General features: G+C 44.3%; 1 protein-coding gene across 4 annotated transcripts in view; it reads left to right on the top strand.

Moving 5' to 3' along the window:
• The first annotated feature begins 1,175 nt into the window (after window positions 1–1,175).
• Window positions 1,176–16,409, top strand: part of LOC109917067 (transmembrane protein 164-like) — a 39,537-nt gene continuing 24,303 nt past the window's right edge. The window contains exons 1-2 of one of the 4 annotated variants that reach the window (XM_048597923.1): window positions 1,176–1,193; window positions 1,940–2,299. In XM_048597923.1, coding sequence (XP_048453880.1) covers window positions 1,940–2,299 — 360 coding nt within the window. In that variant the 5' untranslated portion in view covers window positions 1,176–1,193. Of the gene's footprint in view, window positions 1,221–1,939; window positions 2,300–16,409 lie in introns of those variants that run through there. The other 3 variants (XM_020516844.2, XM_048597925.1, XM_048597924.1) reach the window with 3 other exon arrangements.

The raw sequence follows: 16,409 nt of genomic DNA, 5'->3' as shown, positions 1-16,409 counted from the left end.
GAACTGCAGATGCTGGAGAATCCGAGACAACAAGGTGCAGGGCTGGATGAACACAGCAGGCCAAGCAGCATCATAGGAGCAGAAAGGCTGACGTTTTGGGCCTAGACCCTTCATCAGAAAAGGGGGAGGGGAAGGGGGTTCTGAAATAAATAGAGTGGGAGGCGGATAGAAGATGGATAGAGGACAGGATAGGTGGAGAGGAAACAAACAGGTCGAAGAGGCGGGGATGGGGCCAGTAAAGGTGAGTGTAGGTGGGGAGTTAGGGAGGGGATAGGTCAGTCCAGGGAGGACGGACAGGTCAAGGAGGCGGGATGAGGTTAGTAGGTAGGAGATGGAGGTGCGGCTTGAGGTGGGAAGAGGGGACAGGTGGGAGGAAGGACAGGTTAGGGAGGCAGGGATGAACTGGACTGGTTTTGGGATGCAGTAGGGGGAGGGGAGATTTTGAGGCTTGTGAAATCGTAGGGTCTAAGCCCGAAACGTCAGCCTTCCTGCTCCTCTGATGCTGCTTGGCCTGCTGTGTTCATCCAGCTCTACACCTTGTTATCTCAGATTCTCCAGCATCTGCAGTTCCTGCTTTCTCTGAAACGGGACTCCTAGTGATTGGCTGAAACAGGTCTTCAGGTGATTGGCTGAGACAGGGCTCCAAGTAATTAGCTGAGAGTGGGCTCCAGTTCACTGGCCGAGTCAGGGCTCCAGGTGATTGGCTGAGACAGGGCTCCAGTTGATTGGCTGAGACAGGGCTCCAGGTGATTGGCTGAGACAGGGCTCCAAGTAATTGGCTGAGAGTGGGCTCCAGGTAATTAGCTAGGACAAGGCTCCAAGTAATTGGCTGAGCGTGGGCTCCAGGTAATTAGCTAGGACAAGGCTCCAGGCGATTGGCTGAGAGTGGGCTCCAGGCGATTGGCTGAGAAGAGGGCTCCAGGCGATTGGCTGAGGGCTCCAGGTGATTGGCTGAGGGAGGGCTCCAGGTCATTGGCTGTGGGTGGGCTCCAGGTGACTGGCTGAGAGAGGGCTCCAGGTGATTGGCTGAGGGCGGTCTCCTGGTGACTGGCTGAGGGAGGGCTCCAGGTGACTGGCTGAGGGCGGGCTCCAGGTGATTGGCTGAGGGAGGGCTCCAGGTGATTGGCTGAGAAGAGGGCTCCAGGTGATTGGCTGAGAAGAGGGCTCCAGGTGATTGGCTGAGGGAGTGCCAGGTGAGCAGTACAGGTAAACGGTTTCAGGTGAGCGGGGAGTTGTTTTCTTGTTGTGGTGAGTTAGAGGGAGTAGCGGGACCGTCAGTTTTCAGCCCCACAGTTACCACTGGCAGCAGTAGCGAGTAGCGAGTAGCGAGCAGGGAGCAGCCGGCCCAGTGATGGAAGGAGCAGCCAGGTACCTCTAGGAGGGAAGTTTCCATCACCGGAGTCTGCAGGAAAGCCCTGATCCCCACCTAACATCACCCCCCGCCCCCAACCGACTGGGTTTGTGGAAACAATTAGAAATAATCTCCGTGGAAATCTCCCCGGGTTGGAGAAAGAATTTAATGAGCGGTTAAAAAAAATTAATGACTTTTTGTTAGGATCGTAAACCTCGAGCCGAAATAATCGCCAAATGAATTCAAACCAAAAGCTCCCTCATTCTGTACTTTTTTAAAAAGTGTTTTGTTCCTTCAACTCTTCCTCTTTCATACTTTAATGGGCAGCCCATTATTTCTGAATGAGAGATGTTGGTGAGACTTCCCAGTGAATTTTAAAATTTAAAAAATATCTGTATGTAAAAGATCAAGAGCAAAGCACAGAGATTTCCCTTTTAATTAAATTCAGCCCATGAGCCCTATCGGCTGGGGAAACTTCATCTTGAAGCTTAAAAAGATTAGGTTTCATTTTATTCTGTGGGCTTGTGGAGAGTTATAACGCTCGTAGTTTGAGGAGTGAATGTCAAGTGGGATTCTCCATTTCTGAAGATGACCAGATTGGAGCTGGATAATATCTTGGAGGCGGTGTACGGTGGAGTGGACCCCAGCATCTCTGGCAATGGTGGAGAGGAGTGTGCTGCCTTCCTGCCAGTTGGTCAGCGTATCCTGGAGACTATCATCATGATCACTGTATCCTTGCTGCAAATTGTGTTGGCCTACAGGAAAATCAGAGGTGTTCAGGAGGATTGGACATTACAAACATCATCACAGGAATGTGAGGAGACTCTGGGGAGAAACCTCCTGCAGGCTGTCCTATGCCTGACCTTCGGGTTGGAGATTGGATTTAAGTGTGCGACCAAAACGCTCATCTACCTGCTGAATCCTTGTCATGTTGTTACTGCCCTACAGGTATGTTGTTCTTCCACATGGGGGGGAAAACAGTCTCATCTACTATGTTAAAAAGAGAGGAAAAAAAGACTTGTATTTATATAGCACCTTTCTCTGTGTTTTACAATTAGTGAACTGTTAATTAAATCTTTTTGAAGGGTGGTCAGGTAGGAAACACAGCAGCTAATTTACACTCAGCAGCCTCCTGCAGACAGCAAAGTTAAAATGACCAAATATTGTTTTCAAAAATTTCTTATTTATGGTGATGGGGGCAAAATATTTAGGACAACACTGGGGATTACACCCTGAGCTTCTTTCAGATTGTACTGTGAATCTTAAATCCACCTGAGCAGGCAGTTAGGACCTTGGTTAAACATCTTATCGGAGAGAAGGCATCTCTAACAGTGCAGCACTCCAGTACTGCACTGATGTGTCATGATTGGTGTTTGTGCTCAAGCCATGGTGTGGGATTTGGAGACTTATCCTTGTGATTCGGGGACAAGTGCAGTGCCACTGAACCCCAGCTCACCCCAATAATTTAATATTTTGGGGAAACATTTTGAGGCAAAACTCAATAAATGCAAACACGAGCAGTAAAAGATAGCCAAGGGGATCATGTGGGGAGGAAAGGCAAGAATGTGGAATTGAGACCACATTAGATCGGTCATGATTGTTTGACTAGTGGAGCAGGTTTGAGGGATTGAATGATCTTTTCTTTGCTCTTAACTCTTAAGTGTGTGTTGCTGGAGGTTGGATGACAGGAAGAGGCTTTTTGTTTTTTAAAAAAATTCATTTGCAGGATGTGGGTGTTACTAGTTGGGCCCGTGTTTATTGCCCATTCCTAATTAAGGATCAACTAAATTGCTGTGGGTCTGACATCATGGTCATCCTGATTTTTATTGAATTCAAGTTCCATTATGTGCCATGGCAGGATTTGAACCCTGGTCTCCAGAACATTACTTGGGTCTCTAAATTAATAGTCCAGCGATTAATACCCTTAGGCCATCATCTCCCTTCCCCGTGAGCTATGAGCATTGGCATGGATAAGATGAGTTGCTACTGTATTTTGGGCAATGGTTTAGTGGTTTTGTCACTGGACTGGTAATGGAGGGTCCCGGTTAATGATCTGTGATCTACCCGGCCAGGGCAGGTGAATTAACAATCTGGGATTGGCTATTAATGACCATGATGTGATTGGCATTAAACCCAATCTAGATTACTAATGTTCCCCATGGGCAAAACTGTGGTTTCCAATGATTTGCCCCATTGTGTGTAGTGCTAATGTCCCTACCCGGACCAAGAGACCTGCGTTCAAGTCCCACCCGCTCTAGAGATGCGTCGTAACATCTCTGAATAGGTTGATTAGTAACCTATTTTTCTAATGCTCCCCTTTAGAAGATCTGTCTGTCCTACATGTGACTCTAGACTCTCAGATTCTTAGTTCCAAAAAATCTCAATAAAGAAATGAACTTAAATGGTTCCAGATGTAATTTGTTGGGATAAGGGAATGGGGATGGTGTTACACCTGTTGAAACTTACACCAAGTAAAGTTAGGAAGCACCTCCTTTATTGCAAAGGGTGATAGAAAGCAACATGTTGCTTAAATTATTGATGGTGTACCTGAGATTCATATATTTTTCACTATCCAAAGCGTGTCTTGGGGGATAGAAAAAGACATTTCTCTCTCCATGAGTAAATTGAACAGTTTTATGTCTCAACCTAATTCAGGTATTGTAATGCTGGAAAAATCCAGTGGATGAGATTGAAAAATTATACTTTAGAGTTTGTAATTGTAAAGAGCTTCATGATTGACCTGACTTTTGTTAATAGTTCAGCTATTGGTAATGGGAATGTGCAAAATAATCTTTATTGCCAAGTTAAGAATCAACCACATTGCTGTGAGTCTGGAGTCACATGTAGGCCAGACCAGGTAAGGATGGCAGTTTCCTTCCCTAAAAGACATTAGTGAACCAGATGGGTTTTTCCAACAGTCCATAAATGTGGTGCTGGAAAAGCACAGCCGGTCAGACTGCAACTGAGGAGCAGGAAAGTCAACTTTTGGGGCTGAAACCCTTTGTCAGGACTGGGAAGGGGGAGGGAAGCCCAGAATAAATAGAGGGAGGAGGATGGGGCTAGGGGGAGGGTAAGTGAGATGAAGATAGGTGGATGCAGGTAGGGGGTTATTGTTGTTGGTCAGTGGGTAGGTGAGTCAGAAGATGGGCAGGTTGGGAGAGGAGAGATTTTTGAAGCTGGTGAATTCAATGTTCAGGCCATTGGGCTGTAAGCTCCCAAGGTGAAATATGAGGTGTTGTTCCTCCAGTTCACGTTTGGCCCCTCTCGGACAATGGAGGAGGCCAAGGATGGAGGAAGAGGGGGCTGGGAGTTAAAGTGGATGGCAACTGGAAGGTCAGGTTGGTTGGTGCATGCAGAGCGCAGATGTTTTTCCAGCAATTGACAATAAATTCATGGTCGTCATTAGACTCCTAGTTCTAGATTTTTTTATTGAATTCAAATTCCTCCAACTGCAGTGGTGGGATCCTATTTAACAGTGCAGCAATAATACCACTAAACCATCGCCTCCCCATCTTCTCTTTTGCTGAAAGAAAATGTGGTTTCACTAAAAGTGTGCGAAGCTGTCAGATTGTTGCAAAAAAAATCTCCACTGATGCACTAATGTCCCCCCAGGTGGAAACTTGCAGTCCTTATATAGTCTGTTACTCCAATTCTTCACCAACCTAGTTTATCTTTAGGTGACCTCTAAAGTGGCCAAACAAAGCACTTCCTTATAGCAAACTACAACTAGAATGGATCAGGAAGATGACACACCATGTTCTATTCTGGAAAGCCGGTTGGAGAAAGATATAACTTTCTACTTGGTCAATTTCTACTCCGTTTTGTATTCTGGAGTTGACCATTCCAACCATGCAGCCCCTAACTCAACCTCCCCACAATTTCCAAGAGTTGTATATGTAAGTACCCATCATGGGCATGTTATAATCAATATTCCCTCTAATTTTCTGACCAGCTGCATTGGCTTCCTAGGCTCATGCACATTAGTGGCAGTTGGGATTTTGGAACCTGGACCTTCTGACCTAGCAGTTTGGACACTACCACTACCCACCATACCCTTAGATTAGTAGCTACTTATATGTTCTGTAGATATTTTTCCTAATCAACCTGTTTAGAGATGTTATTATACACCTCTGCAGCATATGGGACTTAAACCCAGGCATCCCAGCTCAAAGGTAGGCGCACTACCACTGCATCACAAGAGCCCTCTGTGTTCAAGGTATCAACCTATCTAGAGGTGTAATTACACGTGACTGGGGCAGGCTAGACTTGAACCCAGGCCTTCAGGCTCAGAGATGGGGACGTTACCACTGCACCACGAGAGCCCTTACATAAGCTCAAGTAAAACCTCAACAAATGCTGATCATCTGTATATAATTAAACAGAATTCATATAAAATTAACAATCATTGATGAACAATAAATGCCAGTGACATCCATATCTTGAGATTAGCCTCAAAAATCTGTAAAATTAATTTGGGGCCGTGTTCCAAAAGTGAAAGCTGAGTTTAGCAATCCATTTTCTACTCTGTCCTGGAGGTAAAGATTTTTATATCCAGCAACAAAACTCCTCCCTGTGGTGAATAATTTGCTGTGTAATGTCCTGCATGTGGATGCAAGTGCGTTGTGATCTCTTGTGTTGTACCTTACCTGTTTTCCTAGGTGTGTCAGCCAAAATGATTTTGTTTAAAGGAACTCTCTTTACACTGATTACAACAATCCCCCAAGTAAATTATCACATAAATATGATCATGCTTGTACGGGAGGTCTGAATAATTTGTTACCCTGATATCTGTTGTCTTGCATTTACATCCCCATTTTATTAGGGAACAATATTCAGTACTTGTTCAGCTGTTCTATATTCTTGTTATTTGAGTTGCAGAAAATTCATTTTTTTATTGGAAATAAATACCCGTTTTTCACTTTCACTATTGACACATTTTTGAGGCACGCAGGCAAATGGGAATAGTTTAAAGTGGCATATGGTCAGCACAGACATGGTGGAACGAAGGGCCTGTTGCTGTTCTATGTTCTATATTCCATATACATATCTGACAAATAGCAAGGAGACCTCTACGTTGAAAAGCCAACATGCAAAGGATGCTTTAACAATGTTTCAATAATACAGTAATACAATCATACAGGTATTTACTCCCGCTGTGGTGAGTGTGTCAGTCTAGCCTGGGTTTGAAACATGCTGCTGTCTGCTCTTAATGTCCTGGCTTGGACCTCAGCCCCTCACTTCGGGCCACCATACGCTTGTTTATTTGGGACCTTGAGACCACTGTGCATGTACCCCCTCTGTCACCACTCTCCCCCACTGTCCATCCATGAGGCTCATCCTACTTGCTTGGCATCCTCACATTGTTTCGCAGGCACATGGAAAGTCTCTACAGTCTGATCACCATGTGAACACACATTGCGATGTCACTGCTGGCTGTGCCTGCATTCTGGCGCATGGGAATTGACTTTCCAGTTTATTTGGGTTGATTTGTCCTGTTTGCATTATCATGTATCTGGACCTTGTTGAATTGTGGTGTTTAAGTAATTGCAGCCTGTATTTACAGGGGAACTACCAGTTTGGTTGTTTTTAAAATATTTGCATTGTGCCACACTTTTCATAGCCTCCAGGCATCCCATGATGATTGACAAACAGTGAGGTAATTTTGACCTTGACAACACAGTGTGGAGCTGGAGGATCTTGCTGTTTTTTTGTGGTATTCATTCGTGGGCACCACTGGATGGGCATATATTGCCCATCTCTAGTAATTCTTGAGAAGGTGGTAATGAACTGCTGCCTTGAACCACTGTAGTCTTCTTCCTATTGGTAGACCCACAATGCCATTAGAAAGGGAATTGTGATGTAGGATAGTCCACCAATTTGTGTATGACAAGCTCCCACACAGGAATGTGCTAATAACCAGATTGTCTGCTTTAAGGATGTTGTTTGAGGAATAAATGGGGCCAGTTACATCAAAATACTAATCAATGATCAAAAACGCCAGCATTCTTCACTCTTGGGTGGAGGGGTGGGTTGGTGGTGGTGGTAAAAAGGAACATTTAAAAAATATGAGCAGGAATGGGCCATTTGGCCCTTTTGAGCCTGCTCCGTTATTCAACCGTCCCCTGTTCCCGCTTTCTCCCCGTACCCTTTGACCCCTTTACCGCCAAGAAATGTATTTAACTTCTTGAAAACATTCAATATTTTTGCCCTCAACTGCTTTCTGTGACAGAATTCCACAGGCACACCACTGTCTGTGTATAGACATTTCATCCTGAAATGGCCCACCCCATATCCTTAGGGGTAGGTCTGAGGGAGAAACCTTAGTGTGCCGTGATACATTAAAGACCTGTAGGAAAAGTTTGATTAGACTAAATATATGGAGTGTTTCTACTGTGGGATGTCATAAGAGTCATACAGCATGGAGACAGACTGTTTACCCCAACTCGTGCATGCTGACCAGGTTTTTAAACTGAACTAGTCCCATTTGCCAGCATTTTAGCCCATATTCTTCTAAACCTTCCCTGTCCATGTACCTGTCCAAATGTCTTTCAAACGTTGCTATTGTACCCGCCTCTACAACTTTCTCTGGCGGTTTGTTCCATACCTGCAGCTTCCTCTGCGAGAAAAGTTGCCCATCGGGTTCCTTTTTAAGTCTTTCCCGTCTCCTCTTTAAACCTGTTCTGGTGATAACCATTAATAAACCACAAAAGGAAATTCAAGCGAATTCTTTGCCGGACAGTGGTGAGAATGTGGAATTCCACAATCACTGAGACAAGCAGTATTGGCATTTAACAGAAATTGGGATAAGTACGTGAGCGAGAAGGGCTTGGAATGATTTGCTGATTGGATGAGAGGATCTTTGTTTTGGAGCAAAAGATATTCACTGCACAGAATTGGTGGTGTGAAGACAAAGGCCTTTCAGCCCATTGTATATGAGCTAGCCCTTCAAATGAGTACTTCACTCGGTGCCATTTTCTCCTCCTTCTCCACTCCTCATATGGTATATGGTTCCTTTTCAAATAACTATCTAATTCCCTTTTGAGTGCTTCAATGGGATTTAGACTTCAGCTAAATAGCGTGTAAGTTCTAGCGAAGTAGCAGTACTTACCGTGGGCTTTTGTTTGTGCCTAGTGTGATTTATATGGCCTGGGGTTGTGGCAAAATGGTTAAGAAGCTGCTTATAATCTGGCAGTATAGACCTGCTAGCTCCTGACATGCTGGTAACTCTCAAACAGCAATGCAGGTCTTGCCAGATTCATGAAGATTAGCTTAAACACACGTAGCAACGGATTAAAGAACAGCTTCCACCTCGCTGCTTTTAGACTCGTGAATGGACCTCTCAAATTTAAAATTTAGCATTGATTTCACTGTTTGTGCACCTTCTCTGCAGCTGTAACATTGTACTCCTTGGTCTGTTCTATTGCTCTTACACATTCTGAACGGTACGATCTGCCTGCACTGCATGCAAAACAAAACTTTTCACTGTACTTAGGTACATGTGATGACAATAATAAATCAAACCAAATCCAATAATGTCTGTCAGCCAGCCGAGGGTTTTGGGTAATAGTGCTGTCAGGGATAAAGGACAATGCAGGAGATCAGCAATAGATAATAGGGTAGGACTAGATCATTGAAAGGGTGCATGCACAATGGGTTGAATGGCCTGTTTCTGCAATGGAATAATTCTATGATTCTGTGGTTTGCAAAGAGATTTCAGTTGCAGCCAAGTGTTTGTGTAGCCTTGCAGCAGGATGTTGCAATTCTGATCTTATTAAACAAAGTATTTCTCAAAGGCCATATGAAGAAAACAGGACTTTGCTTTTCAGAAACAATGATATTGGTTTCCTTGGGTGACGATGAATAGCTGTGTGCTTCAGTCAGGGACTGTCACACAGCCTAGATTTTTTTAGCAGGTAATTTTAAAAATAAGCAAGTTGGCAAGAAGAGTTGACCCTACAAGAGACAGACTTACTTTTCTGTAGCTCCTTTCATTTCCACTGGATGTCTCAAAGCACTTTGGAGCTAATTTAAACAGAGTAGTCACATTTCATTGGAGGAAGTGAAACAGCAAATTTATGGAACAGGTGCTAACAAGAGCTGACATGTGATAACGATCGGCATGTTTTTTTAATGCTCAGACAGCACCTTCCAAACTCATGACCACTTCCATCTAGAAGGACAAGGGCAGCAGATACATGGGAATACCACCACCTCGAAGTCACTCACCATCCTCACTTGGAAATATATCGCCGTTCCTTCACTGTCGCTGGGTCAAAATCCTGGAATTTCCTCCCTAAGAACATTGAGAGTCAACCCACAGCAGGAGGACTGCAGCGCTTCAAGAAGGCAGCTCACCACCACCTTGTCAAGGGCAACAAGGGATGGGCAAGAAAGGCTGGTCAGCCAGCAGCGCCCACTGCTATTATAGTGCCACAGGATCTTTTATTTCCATGTGGGAGGATGGATGAGGCCTCCGATTAATGTCTCGGCTGATAAACTGCATCTACAGCAATACAGCACTCTCTCAGCACTGCACTGGACTGTGAGCTTTGATTTTCTTTGTGCTCATGCCCTTTCTCCCACCAGGAGAAGGAGAGGAACGGAATGATGTTAGATGAGTTGGTGGGTGGAGGGGGGTGGGGTGGCAGTGTAGTTGGTGTGTGTTCCACATGGAGGAAAGTCAAAAGGTATGAGTCAAACTGCAATCAGATTTATAAGGAAGACAAGTTAATACAATGGGTTGTACATCTTTAGCTGGTGGGACATAGGAAGGTAGGAAAATGGGAACAGGAATGGGCCCTTTAGCCCATCAAGCCTGTTCCACCATTCAATGAGATCATGACTGATCTGTGTCCAAACTCCATATACCTGTCTTTGGCCTATATCCCTTAATGCCTTTTGCTTAACAAAAATGTATAATTTTAGATCCAAAATAAACAACTGATCCAGCACGTACTGCTGTTTGTGGACAAGAGTTCCAAACATCTACCACCCTTCATTGTGTGGAAGTGCTGCCTGAATGGTCTGGCCCTAATTCTCAGACTATGCCCCCTAGTTTAGTTGGTTAGCTCAGTTGGCTGGATGGCTGGTTTGCATGCAGAGTGATGTCACCAGTATGGGTTCGATTCCTGCACTGGCTGAGGTTACCATGACTCTCCTTCTCAACCTCCCCCTTCCCTGAGGTGTGGTGACCCTTGGGTTAAACCATCACCAGTTGTCTCTCTCAAATGAGAGAGCACCCTATGGCCTGATAGGACTTAACCTTGGGGATTCTAGAATCCCCAATCAGTGGAAATAGCTAATCTTTATCTACCCTGTTAAAAATATAAAAATGTAATTCAATGAATAGTAGAGTGAGAAGCAATGCATTAGGAGCCCATGTTAACCTGGACCTCCCAAGTCCCACGTTCTCAAAATCCCCCACCCACACCCCCCAGAGATCAGACTGAAGTGAATTGCTACATGTCAAGGTACTGATTTTACAAAGTTCAGTGGCTTTAGATGTGGGCTTTTTTCAATCAGCAGTTTGTTAAAGTTGACCTAGTGAACTGTGCCCTGCAGCTTGACATTAGCTCACATCCCATAGCTGTTATCTTCCTGGTGCCTGACAACTTCACTGTAACCTGATCCCAGCTGGGACAGCCTTCTCTTCAAACTGGAATTTGCTTTCACCCAACAAAAATGCTAATCGGCATAAAGGAACTGGTGATAAACCTCTGTGAAACAAAAGGTTGAGGACTGGGTAATGTGATAACCTGCCAACGTAATGCATAGCATTCTGTGTCAGCCCTGTTGCTAATATTTCATCATTGTACATAGAGCAGTGACTCTGTGAGAGTCATCAATTGTTCGTGAAAGATAATCGCTGCACAGTCAAAACAGCGTTGCTGAAAATACACTTTGTTCTGACGGCTGTACAATCACACATGGTACATTGTGCTGCGGTGGTGATAACCCTTTTGAGGCTGTGAAATAGTTCTTTATAATGAGGGAAGCTTTCTATTCTCAATTTGTTGGACTTGTCGACTTTTCTGACAGCAGATTCCTTTGCAAAAGAATGGTATTTAGGTACTTTCAGACATCACTGAAAAGAAATGTTTGTGTGTCTGTCACATCTTTCACACTCTCGGCATTCATTTTTGTAACAAAATCAGAAATTGCTGGAAAAAGCTCAGCAGGTTTGGCAGCGTCTTTGGAGAGAACTCAGAGTTAATGCTTTGGGTCCAGTGACCCTCCTTCAGAGCTGACTGTAGCTGGGAAAAGAATGGTATATATGCTGAAGATTGGGGGGGAAGGAGTAAATGATAGAGATGGAGCCCAGAAAGAGAGAGAGAGAAACACAATTGGGCAGGTAAAGGTTTCAGAGATAGTAGGAATTGCAGATGCTGGAGAATCTGAGATATACAAGGTGTAGAGCTGGATGAACACAGCAGGCCAAGCAGCATCAGAGGAGCTGGAAGGCTGACGTTTCGGGCCTAGACCCTTCTTCAGAAATGGGGGAGGGGAAGGGGGTTCTGAAATAAATAGGGAGAGAGGGGGAGGCAGATAGAAGAGATCCACTGAGGTTTTTCCGGAGGGAGGAGGGTAACTTCTTCAGGGTAGGCAGTGGGGTTAAAATTGTTTCAGAGATAGTAGGAACTGCAGATGCTGGAGAATCTGAGATATACAAGGTGTCCTGGGAGGATGAATAGCTGCTAATGGGCACCATTGGTGGCTGACAATGGGTTGTTTGTGGTCGCAGCCCATGTGATGACAAGGCCTGGTGTGTGGGGGTTGGGGTAAGGACATGGGAGAAGGTGCTTCAAGCCCTAAAATTGTTGAACTCCATATTGAATCCAGAACGCTGTAGAGTTCCTAAGCAAAAATTGAGATGCTGTTCTTCCAGCTTCCACTGAGCTTCACTGGAACGCTGTAGCAAGCCTGAGACAGAGATGTTAGCCAGGGAACAGGGTGATGTGTTTCAGAGATAGTAGGAACTGCAGACGCTGGGGAATCTGAGATAACCAGGTGTAGAGCTGGGTGAACGCAGCAGGCCAAGCAGCATCAGAGGAGCAGGAAAGCTGATGTTTCGGGTCTAGACCCTTCAGAAATTTCTGAAGAAGGGTCTAGACCCGAAACGTCAGCTATGCTGCTTGGCCTGCTGTGTTCATCCTGCTGTATACCTGGTTATCTAGGGTGATGTGTAAAAGTGACAGGCACCTGGAAACTCGATCGTTTTTGTGGGCAGAACGTAGATGTTCTATGAAGCAGTCTATGCTTCGTTTTCCCCAATGTAGGAGGCCACAATGTGAGCAGCAAATGCAGTAGACTAGATTGAGTGAAGCATAGGTAAAATGCTGCCTCATCTGGAAGGTGTGTCTGGGGCCATGGATAGTGAGGAGGGAGGAGTAAAAGGGTAGGTGTTACACCTTCTATGATTGCAGGGAAAGGTGCTGTGGGGGTGTGGAGAAGTGGACTAAGGTATCTCAGAAGGTATGACCCTGTGGAAGCTGACAAGGGAGGGGAGGAGAATACATGTCTGGAGGTGGAGGAAATGATCCTCTGGATGTGGATGGGGTGATAGGTGAGGGTTTTTTTTTTTAACATAATCTTTCATGGTATGTGGGCATCACTGACAAGGTGGGCATTTGCTGCCCATTCCTAATTGCCACAAGCGGAGATGGACAAGCAGGGAGACTGATTACCTGGTGGTATTATCGCTGGACTGTTAATCCAGAGACCCAGCTGGTGTTCTGGGGACCCTAGTTCAAATCCCGCCACGGCAGATGGTGGAAATTGAATTTAATAGAAAAGGATCTTCGGTTAAGAGTCTAACAATGACCATGAAACCATTGTTGCTTGTCGGAAAAACCCATCTGGTTCACTAATGCCCGTTAGGAAAAGAATCTGCTGGCCTACATGTGACTCCAGAGCCACAGCAATGTGGTTGACTCTTAATTGTTGTCTGGGCAAATAAGGATGAGCAATAAATGCTGGCCTGCCCAGTGATGCCTACTTCCCATGAATGAATTTAAAAAATTGCCCGTGTGCCTGTGGGTCATACTCCAGCCTTGGCAAAACCAAGAACATTTTTTTTAAAAAAAAGTCTCTTATCAGTAGATATCCACTGTTGTTGAAAACTGTGTAATCCATCTCTCAGACAGGCTATGGAGTGTGTCCTGGAGGATCGTTAAAAGAATTGCAATTTTTTTTTTTGCCCGATTAAATGCATTTCTGTCGATGTTAAATGCAGGAAGGGTGATCTCGATGACAGGGGAGTGCAGAATGAGAATTTCAAGGATACTGGGTAAGTCATTTAAGACTGAGATGAGGAGAGATGTCTTCACCCAGAGAGCAGGGAGCCTGTGGAATTCTCTGCCACAAAAGCAGTTGAGACCATGAATGTTTTCATGAAGGAGCTGTATATGATTCTTGGGGCCAAAGAGAGCAAAGGATATGGAGAGGAAGTGGGAACAGGAAACTGAGTGGGATCAGCCATCATCACATTTATTGGCAGAGCAGACTCAAATGGCCTGCTGCTGCTACTATTTTGTTTCTAACTGGATGGAATTTTACAACAATTGAGTCACCTTACTGGGATTAATTTTTGATTCTACATTCTTATGCATTAACTAAACTTATTAATTTATGGCATTTAAATTCCACAAGCTGACCATGTGGAATTTGAACATGTAACTCTAGCATTAGCCTGGGACTCTGCATTACTCGTCCAGTAATGTTGCCATTGTTATAATTATCTCCCATTTAGCACACAGCAAATCTCGACAAACGATAACGGTGATGAATAATCATTTAGTTAAATAAAATAAAGCACCTAGGAAGCTGGAGATCTAAACAAATAAAACAGAAATTGCTGGAGAAACTCAGCAGGTCTGGCAGCAACTCTGGAGCGAGGGAAAAATAGAGTTAATGTTTTGAGTCCAATGACCCTTCTCAGAGAGATTCATGTTGGACTCAAAACCTTAATTTTGTTTCCTCTCCACAGATGCTGCCAGACCTGCTGAGTTTCTTCCGCAGTTCCTGTTTTAGTTATTTAATTAGTTGCAGTAAGATTAAGCACCTAACTAGTGCCTGTGAAGCTCTTAAACTTCTTTTTGATGTTAATAGCATTGATTCATCTGTTTGAATCCATTTAGTTGGTGAATGTCGTTCAGGGAGGGAAATCTGCTGTCCTTAACTGGTCTGGCATGCATGTGACTCCAGACCCATAGCAATGTGGTTGATTCTTAACTGCCCTCTGGGCAATTCAGGTTGGGCAATAAATGCTGCCAAGCCAGCGACGCCCTTATCCCGTGAATGACTCCATATGGGAGGTTGGCTTGCATGACTGTGTTCACAACACTCTGTGGTTTCTTACAGACTTGGGCAGAGCAGTTGCCGTACCAAACCATGATACATCCAGATAGAATACTTTCTATGGTGCGTCTGTGAAAGTTGGTGAGAGTCATTATGGAGATGCTGAATTTCCTTAGCTTCCTGAGGTTGTGCTGTCTTGACTGTCGCATCAATGTGGGTAGCCCAGGACAGATTTTGTATACTGTTCTATAGACTCTATACATTAGAGGGTGGCAAATGTAATCCCATTCTTTATAACACAGGAGGAAGTAAATTCCAGACTAGTTAGCTTGACATCAGCAGTGGGAAAAATGCTAGACCCCTATAAAGGATAGGATAATAGATCACTTGTAAAGAATTAATGGGATTAGACAAAGTCATTATGGACTTATGAAACAGAAATCATGCTTAATTAATTGACTGGACTGTTTTGAGGATGGAACTGGTAGAATAAATACACGTTAGGGGCCACAATTAAAATGCATGGTATTGGGGGTAACATTTTGGCTTAGATTGAGAATTGCTTGAGATTGGAAGCAGTGAGTGGAATAAATGGTTTTTATTTTCTGAGTGGCAGACAATTACTAACGGAGCCCAGCTATTTACAGCCTATCTACAAGTGGCTTGAATGAGGGAACAAAATGCAATATTTCCAAGTTTGCTGATGACACAAAATGAGATAGAATTGAGTTCTGAGAAGAATGCAAGGTTTCAGAGAAATCTGGACAAGTTGAGTGAGTGGGCAAACTCATTTCAGACACAATATATCATATTAAATATGAAGTTTACCTTTCCAGAGAGCCAGATTGTTGTTATTTAAATGGTGATGTATTGGGAAGTGCAAGTGCACAAAGGGATCTGGGTATCCTTGTACACGAATCAGTGCAAGTAGACGGGTAGGTGCAGCTAGCAAATTGGAAGGCAGATGGTATATTAACCTTCACTGCAAGAGGATTTGAGTTCAGAAATAGGGATGCCTCACTACGTTATGCAGAGCGCTGGTAAGACCACACCTGGAGTATTGTGTGTAGTTTTGGTCTCGCTACCCAAAAGCAGAGGTTCACTCGGCTTTTAACAAGATATTGCTGTGGGTTTGGAGTCACATGCAGGGGATGGCTGGAGTGTCCTGGGGGAGAGACCAGTTTGACTGCACCTGTATTCATGAGTTTAGAAGGATCAGAGGGGATCTGATCTAGACAGACTAAGATGCAGGGAGGCTGTTTCTCCTGGTTGGGGAATCAAGAAGCAGGAGGACACAGCCTCAAACCTTTTTTCACTCAAAGGATGGTCAGTTCTCTACCCTTGGTGGTTGTGTAGGCCGGGTCACTGGATATTCAAGAAAAAGATTGATAAATTTTGAGCTTTTCAAGGCATCCAAGGGAATGGGGAGAAAATTGAATAATGGTATTGAGATGCAGGATCAGCCATGATCATACTGAATAGCAGAGCAGACTTGAAGGGCTAAATAGCCTACACCTGCTCCTGGTTTCTGTGTTTCAGTGTGGAACCTCTGGGACCACCCAGAGTGAAAACCAGCCTTACCTGGAAACAAACATACTGGTTACACTGGAATGCCATTCTGAAGTGTATGCAACAAGTTGGACAGAGACATGTATTTCAGAAGTTTTATGTGTTTTCCTTCTGGGAAAGAGTTAGCTGAACAATATTTTGATAAAGCAAACAATCTTCAGGGCGTTGTTTTTATTTATAAAAGGTAATTTTG

This window comes from Rhincodon typus, chromosome 6, assembly GCF_021869965.1.
Source record: "Rhincodon typus isolate 14 chromosome 6, sRhiTyp1.1, whole genome shotgun sequence".
NCBI classification, from domain to species: Eukaryota; Metazoa; Chordata; class Chondrichthyes; order Orectolobiformes; family Rhincodontidae; genus Rhincodon; species Rhincodon typus.
The sequence above is the reverse complement of the archived record's forward strand: the minus strand, read 5'-3'. Positions and strand labels throughout refer to the sequence as shown.